The sequence below is a fragment of the Borostomias antarcticus genome, assembly GCF_949987555.1.
Source record: "Borostomias antarcticus genome assembly, chromosome: 5".
NCBI classification, from domain to species: Eukaryota; Metazoa; Chordata; class Actinopteri; order Stomiiformes; family Stomiidae; genus Borostomias; species Borostomias antarcticus.
Genome location: NC_140238.1, coordinates 25,179,847 through 25,207,685, shown reverse-complemented (window position 1 = coordinate 25,207,685; position 27,839 = coordinate 25,179,847). Strand labels below are relative to the sequence as shown.

General features: G+C 49.6%; 1 protein-coding gene across 5 annotated transcripts in view; it reads left to right on the top strand.

The window, feature by feature from the left end:
* LOC311308771 (myosin-10-like) overlaps positions 1–26,619 on the top strand; it is a gene marked incomplete at both ends in the record, with an annotated part of 73,228 nt that extends 46,609 nt beyond the window's left edge. For 4 of the 5 annotated variants that reach the window (XM_084437811.1, XM_084437810.1, XM_084437809.1 and 1 more), the window contains 27 exons: positions 177–350; positions 2,320–2,434; positions 6,728–6,921; positions 7,354–7,475; positions 9,300–9,369; positions 9,579–9,739; positions 10,102–10,210; positions 10,413–10,544; positions 12,470–12,814; positions 12,991–13,114; positions 13,889–14,060; positions 14,903–15,115; positions 15,391–15,535; positions 16,313–16,519; positions 16,768–16,872; positions 18,853–19,005; positions 19,262–19,510; positions 20,271–20,483; positions 20,656–20,868; positions 21,334–21,495; positions 21,838–21,966; positions 23,042–23,130; positions 23,235–23,358; positions 24,837–25,045; positions 25,177–25,285; positions 26,066–26,238; positions 26,466–26,619. In XM_084437811.1, coding sequence (XP_084293937.1) covers positions 177–350; positions 2,320–2,434; positions 6,728–6,921; positions 7,354–7,475; positions 9,300–9,369; positions 9,579–9,739; positions 10,102–10,210; positions 10,413–10,544; positions 12,470–12,814; positions 12,991–13,114; positions 13,889–14,060; positions 14,903–15,115; positions 15,391–15,535; positions 16,313–16,519; positions 16,768–16,872; positions 18,853–19,005; positions 19,262–19,510; positions 20,271–20,483; positions 20,656–20,868; positions 21,334–21,495; positions 21,838–21,966; positions 23,042–23,130; positions 23,235–23,358; positions 24,837–25,045; positions 25,177–25,285; positions 26,066–26,238; positions 26,466–26,619 — 4,365 coding nt within the window. Of the gene's footprint in view, positions 1–176; positions 351–2,319; positions 2,435–3,371; positions 3,438–6,727; positions 6,922–7,353; positions 7,476–9,299; positions 9,370–9,578; positions 9,740–10,101; positions 10,211–10,412; positions 10,545–12,469; positions 12,815–12,990; positions 13,115–13,888; positions 14,061–14,902; positions 15,116–15,390; positions 15,536–16,312; positions 16,520–16,767; positions 16,873–18,852; positions 19,006–19,261; positions 19,511–20,270; positions 20,484–20,655; positions 20,869–21,333; positions 21,496–21,837; positions 21,967–23,041; positions 23,131–23,234; positions 23,359–24,836; positions 25,046–25,176; positions 25,286–26,065; positions 26,239–26,465 lie in introns of all 5 variants that reach the window. The other variant, XM_084437807.1, reaches the window with a different exon arrangement.
* Positions 26,620–27,839: the final 1,220 nt, after the last annotated feature.

Sequence of the window (27,839 nt, the reverse complement as noted above, 5' to 3'; positions counted from 1 at the left end):
ACATGCACGCACGCGTACACACACACACACACGTACACACACGCACACATGCGTAGACACACACACACACACGTGCACACACACATGCAGACACAAACACACACATACACACACACTCGCACACACACAAGACGCATATCTTCCTGTCCATCTCTCTGACCGTGTGTGAACTGCAGATCAACCCTCCGGGAGTGCTGGCCCTGCTGGATGAGGAGTGTTGGTTCCCCAAGGCCACAGACAAGACCTTCATAGACAAGGTCCTCCAGGAGCAGGGCACACACCCCAAGTTCCAGAAGCCCCGCCAGCTCAAGGACAAGGCAGATTTCTGCATCATCCACTACGCAGGCAAGGTACGTACGAAGATCAGACGCAGCTCTGGATGGGCAGCCGCACACCTCAGCTTACTGTAAGCCTGCTCCCGACACTCAGAACCAATATCTCTGCTAACAACCTTTCGGGGGGTACTACGTGGTACTACCAGATATAGCTCCATCCCATTGTTCTTACCCATGGTATAGTGGTCTTGAACTCATGATATAGTGGTCTTGAACCCATGGTATAGTGGTTTTGAACCCATGGTATAGTGGTCTTGAAACCATGGTAAAGTGGTCTTGAACTCATGACTTCTTCAACCCAGAATATAGTGGTCTTGAACCCATGGTTTAGTGGTCTTGAACCCATGGTCTTGAACCCATAGTATAGTGGTCTTGAACCCATGGTTTAGTGGTCTTGAACCCATGGTTTAGTGGTTTTGAACCTGTGGTATAGTGGTCTTGGACCCATGGTTTAGTGGTCTTGAACCCATGGTCTTGAACCCATAGTATAGTGGTCTTGAACCCATGGTTTAGTGGTCTTGAACCCATGGTCTTGAACCCATGGTATAGCGGTCTTGAACCCATGGTTTAATGGTCTTGAACCTGTGGTTTAGTGGTCTTGAACCCGTGGTTTAGTGGTCTTGAACCCATGGTTTAGTGGTCTTGAACCCATGGTTTAGTGGTCTTGAACCTATGGTTTAGTGGTCTTGAACCCGTGGTTTAGTGGTCTTGAACCCGTGGTTTAGTGGTTTTGAACCCATGGTATAGTGATAACTTGAAGAAAAGGAGCCCTAGCTTTAGTCTCAAACTGTTGAGGGTACAGCTGCTGTTGCTTCATCCGCCTCTACAGCATGTTCCTCTGAGCTGCTGAACTCCTGCTGGTCCCTGTCAGGGCCTCCAGGAGATATTTACCAGTTTGTGTTTGACTTCTCCATTGATCTACCAGATCAGCAACTGCTTACAGCCCCGCCCTCAGCCAGCTGTCCACACCAGATGGAATGCTGCTCCTGAAATCAGAATGGTTTTCAGCCCCGGTGAGATGACCTCCAATGTTCCCATGTTCTCTGGGTTCTTACTGCTGACCCTGCGTTGCTAGTCGATGTTCCCATGTTCTCTGGGTTCTCTCTGTGGTCCCTGCCTTGCTAGTCGATGTTCCCATGTTCTCTGGGTTCTCCCTGCGGTCCCTGTGTTGCCAGTCTGTGTTTATGTGCTGGAGGCAGTGGCCCTAGTTGGTGTACAGCTACAGTAGATAGTAGTCTGCATACCTCCTCCTCCTCCAGGGCCCTGTGGTCAGGTCATCGTCTCGGCACAAAAGTCCAGTTGTGCCGCCTGCTGGGGGTCAGGGTTAGCTTGGGGGTTAGGGTTACAGTAGCTTGGGGGTTAGGGTTAGCTTGGAGGCTAAGGTTAACTTGGGGGTTAGGGTTAGCTTGGGGGATGCCACATCTGGATCCCATCGCGGTGAGATCGACCTCGGCCCCGTTACGCAACGGAGAAGGCTCAATTTTCAATCCTACGCTGTATTCCGCCATCTGGAGAGAGGCTGCCTGCTAGGCTAGCATTCCTCAGCACAGCAGAGCCCCACATGAAAGCTAATATCGTCCCACACATAGCAGGCGGGTCTTAATGAGATTTAGCTCCCAGAGGGCAGGAGTGACAGTCTGTCTGTCCTCGCCTCAGGAGCTGACCTGAATCTTCTCCTGTCACTCAACAGACTCTTATTCAGACATTCATACGCTGCCTCAGCCTCAGGAGGGGGGTTTAAGGGGGGTGGGCTGTGACCCTCACAGGTGTTCAGACTGAGCTGAGGTAGTGTGATGGTGGCCCTGGCACACAGCTTTTGCACTGTGACAGTCTGTCGACCTGAGTAGACTCAGGGTCCTGAGAGTATCGTGGAAGTACATGTCCTCGTCCTCCTCCCCAACCTCCTCCACCTCCCCCTCCCCCTCCTCCTCCTCCTTCACCCCCTCTTCCACTTCCTCCTCCTCTCGCTCCTCTTCCTTCACAGGTGGATTACAAGGCAGACGAGTGGCTGATGAAGAACATGGACCCCCTGAACGACAATGTGGCCACGTTGCTGCATCAATCCGCTGACAAGTATGTGGCCGAGCTGTGGAAGGACGGTGAGTGCACCACCCTCTCTCATCCAAACCTAACCCTGGTCCTGAGGTCCTGCGCCTGGGTCTAGAGGGTTGGATCCAGGGTTCTGGGTTCCTGTGTAGATGATTGGGTCAGGGTTCTGGGTCTAAAAGGGTTGGGTACAAGGTTCTGGGCCTGGGTCTAGAGGGCTGGGCCCAGGGTTCTGGGCCTGGACCTAGAGCGTTGGGTCCAGGGTTCTGGGTTCTAGGTTCTGGGTCTAGAGGGTTGGGTACAGGGTTCTGGGCCTGGCCCTAGAGGGTTGGGCCCAGGGTTCTGGGCCTGGCCCTAGGGGGTTGGGTCCAGGGTTCTGGGTATAGAGGGTTGGGTACAGGGTATCGAGCCTGGGTCGAGAGGGTTGGTTACAGGGTTCTGGGCCTGGGTCGAGAGGGTCGGGTCCTGAGGTTGGCCTTGGTCTAGACGTTTGGGTCGTCTGTGGTCTCACCTCTGTGTTCTCTGGCAGGCTCTGATTATAGAGAGTGGAAGACGTGAGTTTCGTGAAGGAATGAGTTTCATAATGAACTGATTTGAACTCAGAATGTTTACAGAAAGACCTAGTGGGCAGGAAATGATTAAGTAATGCCCGTGTGGAGTAAAATACCTACTAATTTTAGCAGGGTTTGGATAACCCCATGCTAAGCCCGCCTGAAATGATGGAACTGACTGCCTTCTCTCTCTCTGCTTCGTTAACTTGCATGGAAAATTACACCGAATTAAGAACTGTTGCCAACGACATGACTCTCTTCTACAATGTACACAACTAATCCTTGCTTGTGTGGGTGTGTATGTGAGTTTGTTCAGGTGAGCGTGCTTGTGTATTTCTGTGTGTGTGTGTGTATGTATGCATGTGTTTGTGTGTTCTGTGCTGTGTTATTCTTCCTCACCTCCTCCTCCTCCTCCTCTCTCTCTGTCTCTGGGCTGTAGACATTCAGACGTTTCAGAGAGCGTCTTTCTATGACAATGTTTCTCCTCTCCATGAGGCTCCTGCAGGTGAATGTACTGTCTGTCTGTCTGTCTGTCTGTCTGTCTGTCTGTCTGTCTGTCTGTCTGTCTGACAGTCTTATTGCTGGCTGTTGAGTGGCTACGCTGCTGCTGCTACTGCTGGTGCTGCTGTACTAAGGCTCCAGTACCTGATTACCTGCTCTGTCATAGCTCTGTCTGTCCACCTGACCTCTCCCAGTTGCTCTCTCCCAGCTGCTCTGTCCCCTGGCTGCTCTCTCTCCTGGCTGCTCACTCCCGGTCTCTCTGTCTGCACTCCCAGACAGAGAGACCTCACCTCAAGGCTTTCCATGAATACCCTGTTAACGGCCTGAGGCTACTAACCAACATGGTGCCTCTCTCAGCACTGTGCTGAGCTGTTTGCTGAATCTGGGATAATTATTTATGATGGGGGTTGGAAAACAGTTTAGCTTACAAATGTCAAGTCAATAATAAGTCAGTAATAAGTCAGGCGTTTCCTGTGTTCCTTTGGAGCGTCCGCTGCGGTTGACTGTGCAGGTACGCAGAAATTAATGCGCCGCAAAATATGTGCATCACTCCGTGGACGCGTCGGTAAACAGCAAGTATTTCGCGGGCTTAAGCGCCCTGCTGCCCTCTGTCTGTGAACATTCAACCCTCCCCTGTGAAGGGACCTCAGACAGGCAGCTGCTGACGGCTGGAGACGGACCTCCGTCGACTGACAACCTTCCAGCCTGGTACAGATAGTTAAAGCTTCTTATTTGCTCCGCTGGAATCTATAATGCTTTGGTATGAGCTGGGACTGCCTGTCTGGGACCGCCTGTCTGGGGCTGCCTGTCTGGGACCGCCTGTCTGGGGCTGCCTGTCTGGGACTGCCGGTCTGGGGCCGAAGTTGATCCCAGCAGCCTGTATGCCAGATATCTGACCCCCGTAATCTGATTTTATTATAAAGGGAATGATAAACCAATATAAAGACGGATGTGATGCTGAAATATTACCTGCTAGTCAAACCAAATAGTGGTCAGGGGGCGGTAGGGAAATAGTTGTACAGAGAGTGTGTGTGTGTGTGTGTGTGTGTGTGTGTGTGTGTGTGTGTGTGTGTGTGTGTGTGTGCGTGTGTGTGTGTGTGTGTGTGTGTGTGTGTGTGTGTGCGTGCGTGCGTGCGTCTGTGGTCAGGATACCTTACTCCAGAGGTATTGTATATCTTGGCAACAGATTTGAGTAAATGCAGCAAGACGATATTTTATTCAGACATCCAGATGGGGGAAGTGTTTTCATGGAATAGTGTGGAATTTGATAGCTTTTAACTACATTAGGAGTAGGTTTACTCTGCGGTTAGGGATGCTCGGGCTCTCAGGTTATGTTTTGGTCATCCCTAAAAAACAGAGACAACTGCTTATTGAGGGGCCACAGGTGGCTGTCTAGTAATACTGCTAACCTTCTGTTATCTCAGGCCTTAGACCCCCTCATGTGTCCTGACCACGCCCCTAGTCCTCTGCTGCTGCTTGATTGGTCAGTTTGTAAATGATGCATTATGGGCTGACTGCTTGGGTCCAGATTAGGCCTGTGCTGTGTTCCGAATCACATACCTCTACTTTTTGCTACCAGTACGTACTACTGCCCCTAGAAAGTACGTACTTTGCACACAGTGTGCATCCAATTGGGACATGCTACAGTACCTTGTCGTAACATTGCGTCTTGACATTCGACCTCATCCGTCGCAGTCCATAAAGCGACTTTCGTCCACAGTTGTCGCAACTCGCACATATCACGTAATTTCCGCTGCACACAGGATTGTTTGCATCTTAACCTTCTTCTCTAGCTTGCTCCCTTATTCTGACAGGACTGCTCTCACTCTCCACTCCAGTTAGTCAGGCGGCTTAGGACCAGATTTGAGAAGGATGGGGACGCGCCTGGACAAAAGCACCACATTTTTTCCACAGGTTCTCTATCACCATAGCTTTCAATTTTTGATAGGAGCCACGTCATCAAGATTGGATTTCAAAGATGGCGACCATGTAAAATCTATAAGTGCCAATATCTCGGGTTCCAAGCCACCTAGAAGGTCAATCTTGGTGTCAGAATATACATTTTCTGGGTCAAGGAATGCATTAAAGCTAATTAGAATGTCACCAGATGATTATTTGTGCCAAAATCAAATAAATGTGTTCATTCTAGCAATGAATTTACGTAATTTTCAACTCGGTTAGCGGTCAGACACAAGGATAACATGCATTAATTGGATTGAAATTTATCAACAAATAATCAGATTATCTCACATTTACAGCTGCAAAGCTCTGTGCAATTCCACTGTGCCTTCTTGCAACTGCACCTTGCACCACACCCACTCAAGCTTTTGCAGCTGCACTTCACCAGTTCGCTGCAGGCTTTTGAAGGCATGGGAGAGTACTCCACACAGGAAGACACCAAGATTGACCTTGACCGGAGATATTGGCACTTATAGATTTCACATGGTCACCGTCGTTGAAATCCAAGATGGCCGCCATCCGCCAACTTGATGACGTGGCTCTTATCAAAAATTTAAAGTTATGGTGATGGAGAACATGTGGAAAAAATGACTAGATTGTGGGTTAAAATAACCAGAAAAGTCTGCTGGCTTGCATACTGCAAAATACGACCAGATGTAGTAGGACATCCTGGTATTTTTGCCATACTGCATGTTGTATACTATGTATTGGAACATATTACATCCTTTGCATACTATATAGTATGGAAGTATGTATGCGATATGGAACGCAGTGCTAGTCCCAAACTAAGAAGTGTGTTCAAAGGAGATTTTCATCAGGGGAATCCGGATATCCGGGTGAAGCCCAGAATTAAAAGAATGTGTTTCCTGGTCACAGATGAAACCTGCTGCTGGACTGAATTATAAGGTCAACAGATGAGTGATGAATAATGTGGTCAACAGAACAGATGAATGATGTGGTCAACAGATGAGTGATGTGGTCAACAGATGAGTGATGTGGTCGACAGATGAGTGACATGGTTAACAGATGTAGGATGTGGTCATGGTCAACTGAAGATCTCCTTTGATGCTGCTTTCTGGTCAGGGACTAGGGCTGTGTGGCCTTCTAGTTCACATCACTCACACAGACCTCCACCTTCTAACATCATCCCTAACCCCCCCCCCCCCCCTCTCTCTCTCTCTCTCTCTCTCTCTCTCTCTCTCTCCCCCTCTCTCTCCTACTCTCTCTCTCTGTCTCTCTCTCTTTATCTCTCTCCCTCTCTCCTACCCTCTCCCTCTCTCTCCTACCTGTTCTCTCTCTCTCTCTCTCTCTCTCTCTCTCTCTCTCTGCCCCTAGTGGACCGTATTGTGGGTCTGGACCAGGTGGCGGGGATGAACGAGACAGCGTTCGGGGCAGCATACAAAACCAAGAAGGGCATGTTCCGCACGGTGGGCCAGCTGTACAAGGAGCAGCTGTCAAAGCTCATGGCCACGCTCAGGAACACCAATCCTAACTTCGTCCGGTGCATCATCCCCAACCATGAGAAGAGGGTGAGCTCAGCTCCCTGGTCCTCATCCACATCTCATCCATACCTAACCCTAACCCTGACCTGACCACGAGAAGAGGGTGGGGGCTCAGCTCCCTGGTCCTCATCCAGAACTCATCCACACCTAGCCCTAACCCTGACCACAAGAAGAGGGTGAGGGCTCCCCGGTCCTCATCACCACTGTCCGACTGACTACCATTTCTATTAAGAATGATTTAAGTTTTGGTACTAGCTTCCTTAGCCCTTAACCCATCTCCCCACACCCCCAGGCAGGTAAACTGGTTCCTCTCTAACCCCCCTCTACCCCCAGGCTGGTAAACTGGACCCTCACCTGGTCCTGGTTCCTCTCTAACCCCCCTCTACCCCCAGGCTGGTAAACTGGACCCTCACCTGGTCCTTGGTCCTGGTTCCTCTCTAACCCCCCCTCTACCCCCAGGCTGGTAAACTGGACCCTCACCTGGTCCTGGACCAGCTGAGGTGTAATGGAGTTCTGGAGGGGATCCGGATCTGCAGACAGGGCTTCCCCAACCGCATCGTCTTCCAGGAGTTCAGACAGAGGTACACACACACACACACACACACACATACACACACACACGCACACACAAACACACACATGCACGCACACACACACACACACACACACACACACACACACACACACACACACTTAAAATAATTGTATTTAATGTAGGAAAAGTCAGTGTACTACTACTTGCCAGAAGTGCATCTCCTTTCTTTAAGAGCATATCTAGTGCTGAAGGCAAAGTGAAGAATAGCAAACAAAAAATACGATAGGTGCTTAAGAGGGAGGATCTTGGTAGTACTTCTTGAAGAGATGAGTTTTGAGCTTGCGGCGAAAGATGGGCAGCGACTCTGCTGTCCTCACATCAGTGGGCAGGGCACACACACACACACACACAAACGCAGGCTTCCCCAACCACATTGTCTTCCAGGAATTCAGACAGAGGTACTGGTTCTGTTCATATAGGACACCCTGGGCCCATTTACCAGACCCAAACCCTAGTCCAGGGGTAGTCTTAACCCTAACCCAGGACTTAGAGTCTCTTTTAGTTGAGAATCTACTTTGACATGTTAATTTAGGACTAGGGGTGTAACAGAATGTAGTTGATCCATGATCCGTACAGTCCGCCCCCCATGATTCGGCACGAATGTGGACCATGGATTAATAGCAAAATTTAACCAAGTCATAATTCCCTCAATCTCAATGCTGAGTTGCAGTGAAACGATAGACAAGGCGAAAGCACGTGCTGTGTTTTACTCTGAAGCGCTCTGACGGTTCATTATGCAAAGAGAGTCAGAGTGAGAGTCACGAAAAGTCTCCTGCACCATTTAAGTTGCATGTATGGGAGCTCGTTGGCTTTCCTGTCAGTGTACGGCAGAATAAATGGAAAGCAAAGTTATATTTGCTTCCCTTTTCTTTCTTTTTTTCTGATCTGAAAAATGATCAGATCCGTTACTGAAAACTGTGATATGATCTGAACCGTAAGTTTGGTGGTCCGTTGCACCCGTGTTAATGACTAAAAGCTAGAGGTTACATTTTTAGGAAAGCAGCTCTAGGTGGTTCAGGTTCAGCCCCACGTCTATCTAGGCTACTTATCTAACCAAAAATACAGGACTTTGTTCCTGTGAGGTTTAGGCTAAGTGTTAGGGTAAGGTTAAGGTAAGGGGTGGGAGGCAAACTTAAACCTGGAAGCCAGACTCGAGGGGAAAAAAGGACTTCCAGCCGCCCAGAACAATTTGAGTGGGCATGAGTACTTGCCTTGACAGACCAACTCCTTCAGCCAATCAGCACAACAAAACATAGATCAAACTTTTGCCAAATCCAGTGGGAAGAACGGCGAAAATGTATTTTCAGCTGAGAAACTCCGCTAATGCATACTCTTGTTCTTCTTTAATTGTGAAAACATTGGGTGTTTTTTCACGATGAGTCTAGCTTCCAGGCTAGGCAAACCTGTCAGTCACATCCCATTGCCTTGGATACGATGAACACACCAGCTTTTAGAAGTTATTTTATTTTAGTCCTACAGCAGCTATCAGTCAGGGAACAGTGTAGATCTGTGTTACCCCCCTGCCCACACCCATGCCCCGCCTCCAGCTCCAGTCAGCAGGCTCTCCACACCTCCCACACCCCAGCTTCAGTCAACATGGAGGCCCATTGTGATCATGACCTACTGATTTCACATCCTTGTGACCTTTACTCTCCTCTATTCTCCTCTCCTCCTCTTCTCTCCTCCTCCTCCTCCTCTCTTCTCCTCTCCTCTCTTCCCCTCTATGCTCCTCGCTCCTCTTTTCCTCTCCTCTCTCCTCCTCTACCCTCCTGTCCTCCTCGCCTCTCCTCTTATCTCCAATCTTCTGCAGGTATGAGATCCTGACTCCCAATGCCATTCCTAAGGGCTTCATGGACGGCAAGCAAGCCTGTGAGAGAATGGTGAGGATAGTGTATAGAGGGAGCATACATTACATTCAACACAAATACACAAATGCATGATCACATCATGTCTGTTCAGAGTACTGTACAATTATAAAATGTGTGTGTCATATATGTTATAGCGTGTTTCTCATGGTTTTTACTGTGTTGAATTGGCTCGCTGATCCACACTCCTGACCTCTTCTGACCGCCTTCCCCCACTCCCCCAGATACGGGCTCTGGAGCTGGACCCCAACCTGTTCCGGATCGGCCAGAGTAAGATCTTCTTCCGGGCCGGAGTCCTGGCACACCTGGAGGAGGAGCGAGACCTTAAGATCACCGACATCATCATCTACTTCCAGTCTGTCTGTCGGGGCTACCTGGCACGCAAGTAAGAGCTGGTCTGATCTGGTCCCTAGTTCCACAGTAAACACCAGACCTGGTCTCATCTGGTCTCTAGTTCCTCAGTAGACACCAGACCTGGTCTCATCTGGTCCCTAGTTACTCAGTAAACACCAGACCTGGTCTCATCTGGTCTCTAGTTTCTCAGTAAACACCAGACCTGACCTGTCTCTCCTGACCTATCTCTCCTGACCTCTGACCTGTCTCTCCCAACCTGTCTCTCCTGACCTCTGACCTGTCTCACCTGACCTGTCTCTCCTGACCTCTGACCTGTCTCTCCTGACCTCTGACCTGTCTCTCCTGACCGATCTCTCCTGCCTTGTCTCTCCTGACCTCTGGCCTGTCTCCCAGGGCCTTTGCTAAGAAGCAGCAGCAGCTGAGTGCTCTGAAGGTTATGCAGAGGAACTGTGCTGCCTACCTGAAGCTGCGCCACTGGCAATGGTGGAGGCTCTTCACCAAGGTGTGTGTGCATCTGTGTGTGTGTGTCTGTGGACATAAATAAATGATTAAAATGTGTGTGTGTGTGTGTGTGTGTGTGTGTGTGTGTTTGTCTAAACCTCCCATGTCTAACCCCAGGTGTTTAAGTGTGTGTGTGTATGTGTTTGTGTGTGTCTAAAGCTCCCAGGTCTAACCCCAGGTGTGTGTATGTGTGTGTGTGTCAGGTGAAGCCCCTGCTGCAGGTGACCAGGCAGGAGGAGGAGATGCAGGCAAAGGATGAGGAGCTGCTGAAGGTGAAGGAGGGGCAGAGCCGGGTGGAGGGAGAGCTGCTGGACATGGAGAGGAAGCACCAGCAGGTTGGACTGAATATGGAGTTGGACAACTATCAGTCTTGACATTGATAACTGGGGCTAAGCCAAACATCACCATCATGCATAACAACATCTGGGAGCATTTCTTTTAGAAAACCTGGTATTTATGCTGTACTGAGGGTGATTAGTTATTTATTATAGCTATAGTATGTACTGTACATAACACACCAATGACCCCCCTCCCCCGCCCCGGGGCTATTTATTTATTCATATCCATATATAGCATGTACATAATCTATCCAGACTGATATATATCTTCCTTACCCTTATTTTAAACTGTATAGAAATTGTACTTATCGTGTAATTTGTACATTTGTAATTTGTAAATTGAGTATTGGAGTCTATCTGTTTTTGAGCATACTCTTGGGGGCGAATTCACTAAAGCAAATTGCGCCCGCTAATTGCACCATTACATTGCGCGTCAGTTGCGCCAGCTATGTGCTCCGTTTTAAAAACCTATTCACTAAAGACATTGCGCTAATAATATCCCAGCGCAAACACGCCCATTCGGTGTTTGCGGCTGAGTGCAATTTGCTGCTGATATAGGAAATGACTATAAATACTGCGCATGCAGCGCAAACAACTCGTATGCATATCATTGGACGATGGCAGACAGAAAGAGAAAAATACGATTCTCAGACCGCGAACTTGAAGTCCTCACGGACGAGGTTCAAAAGCATGCCTCACAGCTTTCCACCAAAAATATGACGCTACAGCCAAAAATCAGATTTGGGGTTTAATTTCACAAGCAGTCAGTGCCGTTTGTGTGTGTAAACGCGGAAGACTGCAAACGGAGGTGGAATTATTTGAAAAGACGAACAAAGGAAAAATTGTCATTTTATGTTATGCAAGTTGCAGCACGATGATCTGGCATACTACTTTTGGGGGAGTGTATAACATTCCCCACCGGTACGATCTAGGCATCTAAACGGCCTTTCAGGATTCCAAATGTGCACTCAATCACACCGCGCGTCCTGATGTGAGCCCAGTTGTACGCCGCCTCTCCAACGTAACAAGGATTACGCACGGGAGTCATCATCCATGGCTGAAGATGATACCTGCCGTCACCTATGATACAAAAGCAAAATATTTTCAAGACCATTCAAATAAAAAAAATATTGTGTAGGCTATGTTTTTATTTATTTATACCTATATCGGCCCCCAGCCGTTCAATGAACAGCTATAGGGAATGCGCAGTTTCGCGTATAGACTATTATACGCACAGTTTCGTGCTATGTAGGCTATTATAAATGAGTATTATTCATTGGGGGAGCTTGGACTCGCTGGGGACGGGTGGAGAGACGCATAGTCAACTGAGCCTCCCCAGACGCGACTTCATCCTCCAGTTGGCTGAAGAGCTGCGCGCTCTGGTGTCCAAACAGCTACCGCTGTGGTTCTAGTGTTAAATCAAAAAGTGACCTTCTTCTAAATATTCTCTCACGAACAACATGCCTGGCATTGCGATGCCGAATTCGCCTCGCAACAATCACTGCTGCCATGATCAGTGGAAAGGCTGGCCATGACACCCCTTGCGCTTAAATACCACCACGTCTCTGAAAACGCAATTAATTTCACTTTAACTGCGTGAGGCAATTTGCGCCGATCTTTGTGAATTGGGCGGGTTTTGCAATAATGTTCATTTGCATAGAAAGGGGAACATTCTCCGCCCATATTACCTAATTTAAATATGAGCTAATAACACCGGCGCAGAGAAACGCAATGACTAACGCAACGCAGTTAACACCGTATTTCACCCTTTGCGAGGGCTTTGTGAATAGCAAACATAATTTTTGACTTATTTGCACAGGCTTTGCGTCAGGAAAAGCTGCGCAATCCTTTAGTGAATTCGCCCCTTGGAGTCGGCAGCAACAAGAAATCTTGACTCTCTTGAATCGTGTGTGGTTCCACAGCTGACGGAGGAGAAGACCATCCTGGCAGAGCAGCTGCAGGCAGAGACAGAGCTGTTTGCTGAGGCGGAGGAGATGAGGGCGCGGCTGGCCGCCAAGAAGCAGGAGCTGGAGGAGATCCTCCACGACCTGGAGGCGCGGGTGGAGGAGGAGGAGGAGCGCAGCCAGGGCCTCCAGAACGAGAAGAAAAAGATGCAGTCCCACATCCAGGACCTGGAGGAGCAGCTGGACGAGGAGGAGGCAGCCAGGCAGAAGCTGCAGCTGGACAAGGTGACGGCTGAGGCCAAGATCAAGAAGTTTGAGGAGGACATCCTGCTGCTGGAGGACCAGAACTCCAAGTTCCTCAAGGTGAGAGGAGACCGCCATGTTTGACCTTTGACCAGGGAACCAGAACCGGCAATCCAATCAATGCCAGGTTTCATCCTGGAAGCACTTTATGGCACAATATATGGTTCATGTTTGTCATTTACCTACATTAACCAGCTACACCTCCCCGCTCCCCCTCCCTCCCTCTCTCCCCTCAGGAGAAGAAGCTGCAGGAGGACCGTATCAGTGAGATCACCTCCCTGCTGACGGAAGAGGAGGAGAAGGCCAAGAACCTGGGCAAGGTCAAGAACAAGCAGGAGATGATGATGGTCGACCTGGAAGGTACCAAATCCCATCATCACCACAGCTTGGTTCCAAACCGCCTCCTCAACTCATAACTCTTCTAGTTAGATCATTGTACAGCTGCAGGGTTGTCAGTTATATGACAGTGTAGGCGTCCATCACAGGCAAGGTTCACAGGTACAGTTCAACATCTTGCCGAACTGTAGACTCAGGAGTCAGTCTCTAAGCGCTGTGTGCAACTAGAGGGTGAAGACATTCGTCCAGGTTTGAGTCTCTAAACGCTGCGCTCAACTAGAGACTGAAGACATTTGTCCAGCTTTAGTCAATCTCTAAACGCTGCGCTTAACCAGAGACTGAAGACATTCGTCCAGATTTGAGTCAGTCTCTAAATGCTGCTCTCAACTAGAGACTGAAGACTTTCATCCAGGTTTCATTGCTAAAAGTGGGTGGAAACAATTTGAGATATTGAGATATTTGAGATCTAAAGTAAAAAAAAAAAGTCTTTAGGCCGGTCCTTTCTTATGGGGCGGTGAATGTTTTGTTTTGTTTTATTTTGATTCTCCACTCGAGTTAGGGGCGAAGATAGGGGGAGAACATAATTTCCGGTAAGGCGGTTCCTTCACCCTGTTTGAGATGTAGGCAGTGCCTGTGATTGGTAGCATCAGTTTTAGATGCTGTTCTTTTCAATTGAGATGTCTCAAGACTTTCGGTGGCGGAGATGTCCAAAGTCTGGCATGCTGTATGTAACCTGCCATCCACTGTCCCTCCTCTGTCTTTGTCTCCCTCTGTCCCTCTCTCATCCCACCCCCCTAGAGCGTCTGAAGAAGGAGGAGAAGACTCGTCAGGAGCTGGAGAAGGCCAAGCGGAAGCTGGACGGGGAGACCACGGACCTGCAGGACCAAATCTCTGAGCTGCAGGCCCAGATAGAGGAGCTCAAGATCCAGCTGGCCAAGAAGGAGGAGGAGCTGCAGGCCCTGCAGGCCAGGTCAGACTGGGAAGGAGGGATGGAGGGATGGAGAGAAGGGGCAGAGGGAAGGGGGATGGAGATTTGGAGGGATGGAGGGAAAGAGGGAGGGAATTTAATAGCCTAGGGTGTGATAGAATAGAGTCCAGGAGAGTATTATTACATTACATTACAGTCATTTAGAAGACTCTTTTATCAACCGTGACTTACAATAGGGGAGTTTGTTTCAACCCACACGGTGTACTTCAGGTGTTCAGCAGTGGTGGGACAGCCTGTAGTGTTGACAGTTTCTGGACAGAGACTGAGATCCTGATTCTCAGACTAGAGTCAGGTATGGCCACATACCTCTGTAGAGACATCACCAGAGTCTCACAGTCCCAACACCTGTGTTTTATTGCTTATTCTCAGGCAGATACACATCAGTGATCCTATCATCTGCCCATTAAAAATAAACTGACCGTGTTTATCATTGTGATGCTCTCTGTCATGGTGGGGTGCTGGCCAGGCCTCCAGGGGTAGTGATTGGGCTGGAGAGCTCACAGGGTTGGAATGTGTGTGTGTTTGTGTGTAAATGCCCCCTGGTCTACACGGTCCAAATCATTGGCAGTTAAAAACACACGTGTTCAGGAGCTGCTCTCATGCTCATGCGATCCTGTTCAGGTTATCAGGTTATGACGACAACCTGCCCCTGTACTCCCACCCTGTGGCGCGCACTTGAATAGCAGCGTAAATTACTCTTCCAATATGACTGCAGTTGGATGCCAGGGGTTTGCTCTGCAATATACCAGTTTTTACAAATTCAATTTCAGATTTTGTTTTATGTACCATAACCAACTGTGTGTGTGTGTCCTTGTGTTCCCCAGGGGTGATGACGAGGTGACCCAGAGGAACAACGCCCTGAAGCAGGTGCGGGAGCTCCAGGCTCAGCTGGCGGAGCTGCAGGAGGACCTGGAGGCGGAGCGGCTGTCCAGGAACAAGGCTGAGAAGCTGAAGAGAGACCTGGGAGAGGAGCTGGAGGCCCTGAAGACCGAGCTGGAGGACACCCTGGACACCACCGCCGCCCAGCAGGAGCTCAGGTACACACACACTCACTCACACACACACACACACACACACACACACACACACACACACACACACACTCACTCACTCACTCACTCACTCACTCACTCACTCACTCACTCACTCACTCACTCACTCACTCACTCACTCACTCGCGTGGTGGGTTAGGGTTAGGGTTAAGGGTTAGGTTGTTAACCCTTCTTTCCCTGGTGTGGTGTGGTGGGTTAGGGTTAGGGTTAAGGGTTAGGTTGTTAACCCTTCTCTCCCTGGTGTGGTGTGGTGCGGTCAGGACCAAGCGAGAGCAGGAGGTGACGGAGCTGAAGAAAGCCATGGAGGAGGAGAGCAAGAACCATGAGGCCCAGATCCTGGAGCTGAGACAGAGACACGGCACCGCCCTGGAGGAGCTGTCAGAACAGCTGGAACAGGCCAAGAGGGTGGGTGGACCACACACACACACACACACACACACACACACACACACACACACACACACACACACACACACACACACACACACACACACACACACACACACACACACACACACACAGTCAACACAGAGAGATCATTCTACCCTCTGAGTCCTGGTCTTAAAGGGATAGTTTACAATAGTTTAAATTTCAAATGTATAGCTTTATTTCCATTACACTGAACACACTCTTACAGTCATCCCGGTCCTCCATACTGTACAATACCAAGAGGTCTTTACAATATTTTGACAGTCATATTATATTTTATTCTAATAATATATATAATTATCATAATATATTATATTATTTTCAAAAAATAGAATCTAGAAGTCTATGAATGAATCCTAGCAGTTCATATTCAGACATATTTTACTGTACCAAAATGTTATTTTTCCCTGTTCCTTTCTCATTGTTGAATGTTTCAACCGGTTGAATGAACTGCTTGATTTAACCCATCACACATGCAGATTAACATCTGGTGTCTGTGCCAGTGTTGTCCTAATGTCTGGTGTCTGTGCCAGTGTTGTCCTAACGTCTGTTGTCTGTGCGGATAGTGTTGTATAACATGTCTGTGCCGGTGTTTTCCTAACGTCTGGTGTCTGTGCCAGTGTTGTCCTAACGTCTGGTGTCTGTGCCGATATTGTCCTAACGTCTGTTGTCTGTGCTGATGGTGTTGTCCTAACGTTTGGTGTCTGTGGTGGTGTTGTCCTAACGTCTGTTGTCTGTGCTGTCTGTGTGCAGTTCAAAGCCAACCTGGAGAAGAACAAGCAGAGCCAGGAGAGCGCCAACAAGGAGCTGGCGGGCGAGGTGAAGGTGCTGCAGCAGGCGCGCAGCGAGGCGGAGCAGCGCAGGAAGAAGCTGGAGGCGCAGCTGCAGGAGGTCACGGCCAGGGCCGCCGAAGGGGAGAAGAGCAAGGGGGAGCAGGCGGAGCGCTCGCACAAGCTGCAGGTCCCACACATACACACACACATGCACACACACACACACAAACACATGCACACACAACACACACACACAAACACATATGCACACAAACACATACACACGCACACACACACACATTGCACACACACATTCTGACTTCTTTGGACACTGCTCTATGTCTTGAAGACTTATTCTGACGCCTGCTGCCCTGTGTGTGTGTGTGTGTGTGTGTGTGTGTGTGTGTGCGTGTCTCTGTGCGTGCGTGCATGCAGATGGAGCTGGACAACGTGTCGGCTCTGCTGGAGGATGCAGAGAGGAAGGGCATCAAACTGGCCAAGGACACCGCCAGCCTGGAGGGCCAGCTACAGGACACTCAGGTGGGAGAGATGTTGGTGTGGGTGTGTGAGGGTGTGTGAGGGTGTGTGGGGGTGGGTGTGCGCGCGCATGTGTGTGCGTTTTATTTATTTTTATTTAACCTTTATTTCATCAGGCAAGTCATTAAGAACAAATTCTTATTTACAATTGCGGCCTGGGAAGTGACAAGAGCCACTAACAGTAAGGGGAAATGGAGGTGGGCTAGAAGATAAAAACATGTTAAAAGCACAAAAATACATCAATAATAACAACTCAATATAGATACAAAATACATCAACAATAGCAGCTAAATATAAACATGAATGCAACAGATGATAACAGCCAAACAAGAGCACATGAAGACACAAATAGACAGTAATGGGGATATGGAGAAAAGACACATGAACGTTTGGGGACATTACATTGAGTTAAAATAGTTGCAGGAATAAGTGAGAATGTCTAAGATGACATCTTTGAATGCAGAGATGGGGATGGTTTGGTCAGTTTTAGGGTTTGTTGCACATCATTCCAGTCAGAGGAATGATGCCAGATCGAGGGAGGTGTTGGTGCTGTGGATTTTTAATTGGATATGGAGTGAGGTCTGGCTGTTGTGTGTGACAGGAATTGGGTGTAGCAGGTGACACAGGTACTGTAGGAGGGTTATACAAGGGTCGTGTAAATGAGAGTGAACCAGGGGGTGTTACAACGGGTGTGAAGGAAGGGCCAGTTGACCAAAGAGTGCAGTGGTGTGTTTTGAAGGAGGCATTTGTGGAAAACCGGATAGCAGTGGTAAAGAGTGTCGAGTGTAGAAAGGGCACCTTTGCATGCAGACCTGTATATTGTGTCACTGTAATTGAAAATTGAGAAAATGGTCATTTGTATGAAGGTGAGTTTGGCAGAAGAGGTAAAAGTGAGAGGATTCCTAAAAAGGAACCCGAGTTTGGCCTTTATCTTGGTGCAGTCTAAGATAAAGGCCAAACTCGGGTTCCTTTTTAGGAATTTAAGATGTGGTGGGAGAAATGTCTAGCCAGATGCCCAGGTACTAATAAACAGTGACCTGATCCAGGGTAGCTCCCACACGGCTGGAGGGAGCCCGAGGAATGTTGTTGATATACTGTAGAGAACAGTGTGGGACCAAGTATGTAACCTTGAGGGACCCCCATGGTGACTAGGAGAGGGAGAGAAAGTAGGTTTTCAAACCTCACACGTTGCCCCCGATGAGAGAGATAGTGAGAAAACCAAGCCAGTGAATGATTAGTGTATTGATGAGGATGGTGTGGTCAACAGTATCGAAAGCTTTGGCAAGGTCAATGAATATTGCAGCACAGTGTGTTTGGCATCTAATGCAGATGTAATATCATTGAGAACCTTTAAAGTAGCTGTAACACAACTGTACCCAGCATGAAAACCAGACTGCACCCCAGATAGTATACCGTACACATTCACATAGTCGGTTAGCTGTTTGTAAACAAGCTTTTCAAATACCTTAGACACACAAGGCAGGATAGAAATGGGCCTGTAACAGTTTGGGTCCGCCTAATCACTGCCCTTGAACAGAGGAAGCACAATCGCTTCTTTCCAATCTGTTGGTATTTCGAGTGTATGGAGGAAGGGGTTACACAGGTGTTAAGGGCGCTGCAATGATAGGGGCAGCAATGTTGATAAAGAACGCTGCAAGCTCATCCGACCCAGCTGATTTGTTTGGGTCCAGAGTGATCAAATTCCTTCAAACCTCCCCTACAGACGAGCCGGCGAGAGGAACTGTACGGGGGAGCCTGGAGGCTGGGAGGGCTAATGGGACTAGAGCCTGCAGGTGGGTTAGGGTTAGGATGAGGGTTAGGATGAGGGTTAGAGGTCAGGGAAGTCCATACCAGCTCTATAACAGCTTACATCGGCCAGGTCATGTAAGAACGCTTGATTGTTGAAATGTTTTAGAATACGCTTATCCCTGATGGGATGTGTATACATGCGTGTATGTGTGTGTGTGCATTGCGTGTGTGTAGGAGTTGCTTCAGGAAGAGACTCGTCAGAAGCTGGCCCAGAGCAGTCGTCTGCGCCAGCTGGAGGAGGAGAAGAACAGCCTGCAGGAGCAGCAGGAGGAGGACGAGGAGGCCAGACGCAACCTGGAGAAACAGCTGGCCACGCTGCAGGCCCAAGTACACACACACACACACACACACACACACACACACACACACACACACACACACACACACACATACTCACTCACACACTCACTCACTCACACATACTCACTCACACACATACTCACACACCCACACACACACTCTCTCACACACACACAAACACACACACACACACTCACTCACACATACTCACTCACACACACACACACAAACCTTACTGATGATGTTTCTTTGTGTGTGCATGCGTGTGTGTGTGTGTGTGTAGCTGGTGGAGACCAAGAAGAAGCTGGAGGATGATGTGGGGGCGATGGAGGGGCTGGAGGAGGTGAAGAGGAAGCTGCTGAAGGACGTGGAGCTGGCCGACCAGCGCCTGGAGGAGAAGGCCATGGCCTTCGAGAAGCTGGAGAAGACCAAGACGCGCCTGCAGCAGGAGCTGGACGACCTGACCGTGGACCTGGACCACCAGAGACAGATCGTTTCCAGCCTGGAGAAGAAGCAGAAGAAGTTTGACCAGGTAGACTTGACCACCACATACTGTAACGTTACCTGGGTCAAATACGAGTTTGACCAGGTAGACTTGACCACCACGTCACATAGCTGGGTCAAACATGTACTGTAGTATTTGAGGTGTGTTAATTTTTGCTCAGTTGGTTCATTAGACTGTGTAAACTAAATTCAGGGGACCCCAAGTAATTCATAGTATTTGCAAATAGTATTTAACCCAGGTGTGCTCTGCTTACAGGAGACTGCGAGGTTACCTTGAAACATGAGGTCCTCACATGAGCTACCCAGCACTGTATCTCTGTGTCTCTGAGAGACATGAATGGTCTCTCTGTCTAGATGCTGGCTGTGGAGACACGAATGGTCTCTCTGTCTAGATGCTGGCTGTGGAGACTTGAATGGTCTCTGTCTCTCTGTCTAGATGTTGGCTGAGAGGATATGAATGGTCTCTGTCTCTCTGTCTAGATGTTGGCTGAGGGGATATATGAATGGTCTCTGTCTCTCTGTCTAGATGTTGGCTGAGAGGATATGAATGGTCTCTGTCTCTCTGTCTAGATGCTGGCTGAGGGGATATGAATGGTCTCTGTCTCTCTGTCTAGATGTTGGCTGAGGGGATATGAATGGTCTCTGTCTCTCTGTCTAGATGTTGGCTGAGGGGATATGAATGGTCTCTGTCTCTCTGTCTAGATGCTGGCTGAAGGGATATGAATGGTCTCTGTCTCTCTGTCTAGATGCTGGCTGAGGGGATATGAATGGTCTCTGTCTCTGTCTAGATGCTGGCGGAGGAGAAGACCATCTCGGCTCGCTACGCGGAGGAGCGTGACCGTGCGGAGGCAGAGGCCCGGGAGAAGGAGACCAAGGCTCTGTCCATGACCCGGGCGCTGGACGAGGCCCTGGAGGCCAAGGAGGAGCTGGAGAGGCTCAACAAGCAGCTCCGCGCTGAGATGGAGGACCTGATGAGCTCCAAGGACGATGTGGGCAAGAATGTGAGTTTCGCACTGAATACTACCCCCCCCCCTTCCCCCCGCCCAGAATGAATGAGTACCGCTCCACCCTGCCCCTGAAGTACAGAGAACCAGTCCTGTTGGGCTGATATGTTGTCCTCCCTCTGTTCTCTCTCTCTCTCTCTCTCTCTCCCTCCCTCCCTCCCTCTCCCAGGTTCATGAGCTGGAGAAGTCGAAGCGGACCCTGGAGCAGCAGCTGGAGGAGATGCGTGTGCAGCTGGAGGAGCTGGAGGATGAGCTGCAGGCCACCGAGGACGCCAAGCTGCGCCTGGAGGTCAACATGCAGGCCATGAAGGCCCAGTACGAGAGGGACCTGCAGGGGCGCGACGACCAGAACGACGAGAAGAAGAGAGCACTGGTTAAACAGGTAGAGAAGAAGAGAGAGCTCATTAAACAGGTAGAGAAGAAGAAGAGAGCACTGGTCAAACAGGTAGAGAAGAAGAAGATAGCACTGGTCAAACAGGTAGAGAAGAAGAAGAGAGCACTGGTCAAACAGGTAGAGAAGAAGAAGAGAGCACTGGTTAAACAGGTAGAGAAGAAGAAGAGAGCACTGGTTAAACAGGTAGAGAAGAAGAAGAGAGCACTGGTTAAACAGGTAGAGAAGAAGAGAGCGCTGGTCAAACAGGTAGAGAAGAAGAGAACGCTCAACAAACAGGTAGAGAAGAAGAAGAAAGCGCTGGTCAAACAGGTACAGAAGAAGAAGAAGAGAGAGGGCTCCAAGAGAGTCATCATGGTCTCAGTTGAGTCCTGACTGAACACCAGACTGTCTACAACATATGAAGGTGATGGCAGAGAACTTCAGCACCTGCTCCCTTCTACCCCCCCTCTCCAGGTGCGAGAGATGGAGGCGGAGCTGGAGGACGAGAGGAAGCAGAGGGCCTTGGCGGTGGCCGCTAAGAAGAAGCTGGAGATGGACCTGAAGGACATGGAGGCACACATAGAGGCCGCCAACAAGGCCAGGGACGAGGCCATCAAACAGCTACGCAAACTCCAGGTAAGAGCGTACCATCGGAACCAAACTCCAGGTAACAACAGGAATCTCCACTGTGAGTGATCAAACGCTGAATCACTGTTTCAGTTTCTCCATTGACTATGTTCAGTGTAATGGAAATAAAGCTGTACATTTGAAATTTGGGTTAACTATCCCTTTAAGACCAGGACTCAGAGGGTAGAATGATCTCTCTGTGTTGACTCTCTCTCTCTCTCTGTGTGTGTGTGTGTGTGTGTGTGTGTGTGTGTGTGTGTGTGTGTGTGTGTGTGTGTGTGTGTGTGTGTGTGTGTGTGTGTGTGTGTGTGTGTGTGTGTGTGTGTGTGCGTGCGTATGTGTGTGTGTCAGGCCCAGATGAAGGACTATCAGAGGGAGTTGGAGGATGCACGAGCCTCCAGGGATGAGATCTTCTCTCAGTCCAAGGAGAACGAGAAGAAGCTGAAGAGTCTGGAGGCTGAGATTCTACAACTGCACGAGGTATGGTTCATATAGGAGTGATCGGGAAGGTATGGTTCATATAGGAGTGATCGGGAAGGTATGGTTCATATAGGAGTGATCGGGAAGGTATGGTTCATATAGGAATGATCAGGAAGGTATGGTTCATATAGGAGTGATCGGGAAGGTATGGTTCATATAGGAATGATCAGGAAGGTATGGTTCATATAGGAATGAGCAGGGAGGTTCATATAGGAGTGATCATAGAGGTATAGTTCATATAGGAATGATCAGGGAAGTTCCTATAGGAGTGATCAGGGAGGTATGGTTCATATAGAAGTGAGTAGGGAGGTATGGTTCATATAGTAGTGATCAGGGAGATTCATATTGGAGTGATCAGGGAGGTATGGTTCATATAGTAGTGATCAGGGAGGTTCATAAGGACTGATCAGGGAGGTTCATATAGGAGTGCTTAGAGAGGTATGGCTCATATAGAAGTGAGTAGGGAGGTATGGTTCATATAGTAGTGATCAGGGAGGTATGGTTCATATAGTAGTGATCAGGGAGGTATGGTTCATATAGGAGCTATCAGAGAGGTATGGTTCATATATGAGTGATCAGAGAGATACAGTATGGTTCATATATGAGTGATCATGGTCCTATGCAGTTCCCCCCCCCCCCCCCCCCAACTGTAGCACGGGGGCGGAGCAAAGTTACAGGCCGTAATTTGAAAAACACAGGCAGAAATGCTGGAATAACAAGACCTGGTGACTGGTACTGTAGGGGTGAGTCACTGAAGCAGGACGCTATGGCTCAATCAAACAATATGATATCAGGTGGTTTTAATTAGTTTTGACAATGTGAAAAAAAATCAGTTATTGCAGCTTTAACCAGGAAGTCCCATTGAGATGCAAGATCTCTTTTATAAGGGAAACCTGGTCGTTAATAAATAACTAAAATTATTAAAAGTACATGACTGGAGGTGGTACAGTCGTTTGGCACCCCATCCTCCAATAGCAAAGACTGAGGCCTGTCTTGTGGGTGTGATTGGATATAATGTGATGAAGCAGCGTGGTTGGACACCGTGTTTGACCTCTGCCCTCTGCGCGCCCTGCAGGACCTGGCGGCGTCAGAGCGGGGGCGTCGCCACGCGGAGCAGGAGCGGGACGAGCTGGCGGACGAGATCACCAACAGCACCTCGGGCAAGTAGGTGACCCTCGGTATGAACACGGAGAACCACTTGGTGATGACCGGGACCTGACCTAGCATGTGTGTGTGTGTGTGTGTGCGCGTGTGTGTGTGTGTGTCAGGTCGGCCCTGATGGAGGAGAAGCGTCGCCTGGAGGCTCGCATGGCCCAGCTGGAGGAGGAGCTGGAGGAGGAGCAGGGCAACATGGAGCTGCTGAACGACCGCTTCCGGAAGACCGCCATGCAGGTCCGCATGACATCATCATGACATCACAACCACACCTGTCATATTACATTACAGTCATTTAGACCGCCATTACATTACAGTCATTTAGACCATCATGCAGGTCCGCATGACATCATCATAACATCACAACCACACCTGTCATATTACATTAGTCATTTAGACCGCGATGCAGATCCGCATGACATCACAACCACACCTTTCATGTTACATTACAGTCATTTAGCTGACGCTTTAATCCAAAGCAACTTACAATAACTGCATTTAACAAATGAACGACGGGGCAACCAGTCGCAGGTAGCAGAGCATAGTGGTCGGGAGGGGGTGTAGGGTTTGAGCATGGCCTGGAGGTAGGAGGGGGCTGTTCTTTTCATTGCCCTGTAGGCTAGCACCAGAGTTTTAAACTGGATTTGAGCTGCTACAGGGAGCCAGTTCAGGGAACGAAGAAGGGAAGTTGTGTGGGAGAACTTGGGGTGGTTGAACACCAGGCAAGCAGCAACTTTCTGGACAAGTTCCAGAGATTTAATGGCTGACGCCGGGGCCCCAGCAAGGAGGGAGTTGCAATAGTCCAGGCAGGAGATGACCAGGGCCTGGATGAGCACCTCCGCCGTTTCTTCAGTGAGGAAAGGGCGAATCCTCCTGATGTTGTAGAGCAGGAATCTGAAAGAGCGTGTAACAGATGTGAAATACGCCGAGAACAACAATTGGTCGTCCAGGGTCACGCCCAGATTCCTCGCAGTCCAAGTCGGTGTCACCATTGTGTCTTCAATGGTGATGGCCAGGTTGCAGTGCGGGCAGCCCTTCTCCGGGAGGAACAGCAGCTCAGTCTTGTCCAGGTTGAGCTTGAGGTGATGTGTCGTCATCCACTCTGAGATGTCAGCCAAGCACCCAGCTATGCGTGTCTCTACTTGTGTATCAGAAGGGGGAAATGACAGGACCAGTTGGGTGTCATCGGCATAGCAGTGATAGGAGAAACCATACGAGCAAATGTCAGAACCCACGTGGATGGTGCTTGTGTACACCATGGAACACAAGGTAGCTAGCTAGTAAGAACAGTAGCTACTTTTTACTTACCAAATAGCATTCTTACTAGCCACAGTAACTGTATCTAGTGTTCTTACTAGCTAACTAGCTGTATACAGTACAGTCTAGTCTGACAGAGGGTTAGACACACTGTTCATCTGATTCGACAGAATGCTTGGAGATGCAGTACATAATACTAGGCTACCTTATTCCAAGAATAGATTTAAGATATGAGTCCAGTTGTCCTAAATCCCATAATAATTCACAGTAAAGATCAAAGTGTTCCTAGACAATAGGACACTCTTATTTTCCATTCACATCATGTTGCCATTTTTAATAGTTTTTCCTCTTTTCCCTCCCCTTCACTCCTGTTCCTGCCTCTCCTCTCCCTCTCCTCCCTCTCCTTCTTCCTCCCTCTCCTCCTCCCCCTCCTCTCCTCCCTCTCTCTCCTCCCCCAGGTGGACACCCTGACCACAGAGCTGGGTGGTGAGCGCAGCGCGGCCCAGAAGAGTGAGAACGCTCGTCAGCAGCTGGAGCGGCAGAACAAGGAGCTGCGAGCCAAGCTGGGCGAGCTGGAGGGCTCAGTCAAGGCTCGCTTCAAGGCCTCCATCACCACCCTGGAGGCCAAGATCATCCAGCTGGAAGAACAGCTAGAGCAGGAGGCCAAGTGAGAAGCCCCCCCCCCCCCAATCACACACACACACACACTCCTACAGTATCTCTCTAGTAACTGTTAGTGAGAACTCACTTAAAAAGAGGCGTGTCTTCTAACCTGCTGTGTGTCTGCTCCGCCCCCAGGGAGCGAGCAGCAGCCAATAAGCTTGTCCGGAGGACGGAGAAGAAGCTGAAGGAGGTATGCATGCAGGTGGAGGATGAGCGTCGCCATGCCGACCAGTACAAGGAGCAGGTGAGGCTGTGGCAGGGCGGCACTCGCATGTTGTTGTCATGGTGATGTTAGTGCAAGGCAGCCGCAGTGTTCCAAGTGTGAGAAGACGATGCTGATGTGTGCGTCAGTCCACCTGTGTGTGTGCGTGTGTGTGCGTGCATGTATATGTGTGTGTGTGTGTGCGTGTGTGTGCATGTATATGTGTGGGTGTGTGTGTGTATGTGTGTGACTGTGCTTGTGTGTGTGTGTGTGTGTGTGTGTTTGTGTGTGTGTGTGTGGGCCTGCAGCGTGGCCAGCGATCAATTGTTATAGATGTACATACACTGTATATCTCAAATGTTATATGATTTTTTTTTAAGTTTTGATTTGATTTCGCTGAAGACATTTTAGCTCGTCTGGTCTTTTGCATTCTGTAGCCTAAATACATCCGAAAGTTAACTTCAACATAGGCTCATGGATCAGGATCTAGTGCAAGTTCAAACTTCGCCTACCACTAAGACACTAAGGTGTTGGGTTATATAATTGCAAACATTTATTTGATTTCCCTGAATAGGTTACATTCCACCCTAACGTTACCAGTCCCTCACTAATCTAGGTAATCAAGTCGCTCAGCTGCCACTAGAAGTTGCTTGATCAACAATGCCTCCTGGTGGTTAGTGTGCAACACTGCACGAAAAGACCTGGTGGATCCCGCCACCGCACTAACGCCACGGTGCTGGTGCGCTGACGCGTTTTACGAGTTCCAAAATTAGAGGTTGACTGACTGCGTGTGTGTGTGTGTGTGTGTGTGTGTGTGTGTAGATGGAGAAGGCCAACTCCCGTATGAAGCAGTTGAAGCGCCAGCTGGAGGAGGCGGAGGAGGAGGCCACGCGGGCCAACGCCTACCGCAGGAAGCTGCAGAGAGAGCTGGATGATGCCACCGAGGCCAGCGAGGGGCTCAGCAGAGAGGTCAACACCCTGAAGAGCCGCCTCAGGTACACACACACACACACAAATAAACAGACAAACAAACAAACAAAAACACACACACACACACAAACATACAAACAAACAAACAAACACACACACACACACACAAACAAACAAACAAACAAACAAACAAACAAACACACACACACATACACACACTCTTCCTCTCTCCTCTCCTGTCCTCCATCTCTCCTCTCCTCCTGTCCTCCACCTCTCCTCTCCTTCTCTCCAGGCGTGGAGGTCCCATCAGCTTCTCCTCGGGCCGGTCAGGCAGGCGTCAGCTCCAGGTGGAGGGAGCCTCTCTGGACCTGCTCTCTGACGACGAGCTGGAGAACAAGACCACAGACACCAACGCCAACGAGACACCAGCCCCCCAGCCGGAGTAGAGCCCTCCCTCCCTCCCTCCATTCCTCCCTCCATCCCTCCATCCCTCTCTCACGGATACCAGCCCCCCAGCCAGGGCCTTCATCTCTCCGAGACCGCACCCAAAGTAGACCCCTCCCTACCTCCCTCCATTCCTCCATCTCTCTGAAACACTACCCACAGTGTACCACTCCCTCTCTCCCTCTGTCCACTCGTCCCTCGCTCCAAGACACCAAACCCTCATCCACAGTAGAATCCACCCTCCGTCCCGCATGAAGCATGCCCAACCCTCTTACCCCCTACCTCAGCTCCGCCCGCTCCTCTAACCCCCCACCACCCCCCTCCCTTCTAAAGGCTTATTTATGCTCCCTTTTCGTACGAAAATCTGTCCGTCCGTCTCAAACATTATAACAGTCACTGCACACATACTTCCATGCGTCCTTTACGTTGGTTAAGTATACGTTGAATACATCCACTAGAGGGCAGTGCAGTGTTACACTTGGGAAACAAACATTGCTTTTATTTAACTTATTTTTGGGATGGACCGCAACAGCCCTATAAACGCGAATGTCTGTGACTGACTGCGATGAAGTTCCTCACCAACTCGCACAGCCTATCCTCAAAAACATCCGCCGTTTAAATTCGCCGCTTTTAAAAGTGAAAGCTGCTTCTTCTTCTGTTCGTCATGTTTGGACGTGTAACTGTGGCTATGCCCCCATAACTTCCAGTGGTAAGGCCCTTGTACTGCTCTGTTACGCCTGTATCCGTATGTTTTCAGAAGAAAGAGAAAATACGGACGAAATGGTTGAAAGAAAGATCTGTCCGTATCCGTCGGCGTTCTTTGTCGAGCATAAATGAGCCTTAACCCTCCAAACCCACCCCCTCTCCTCTAACCACCCCCCTCCCTTCTAACCCTCCCAACCCACCCCCACCCCATCTCCTCTAACCCTCCCAACCCACCCCCACCCCATCTCCTCTAACCCCGCCACCTCCCCTCTAACCCCTCCCCCCTCCTCCTCTAACCGCCCACCTCCCCCCTCCCCTCTAACCCCCCACCTCCCCCTCTCCTCCAACCACCCACCTCCCCTCTAACCCCCCACTTCCCCCCTCCCTTCAAATTCCCCCACCCCCACCTCTCCCCTCTCCTCTAACCCCCCCATCCCTCCATGCACCAGCAGTGCCCCCCCCACTTCCCCTCCAGAGCCCCCTACTAGTTTAGGGTGCCACTCCTTATCCAGTTATG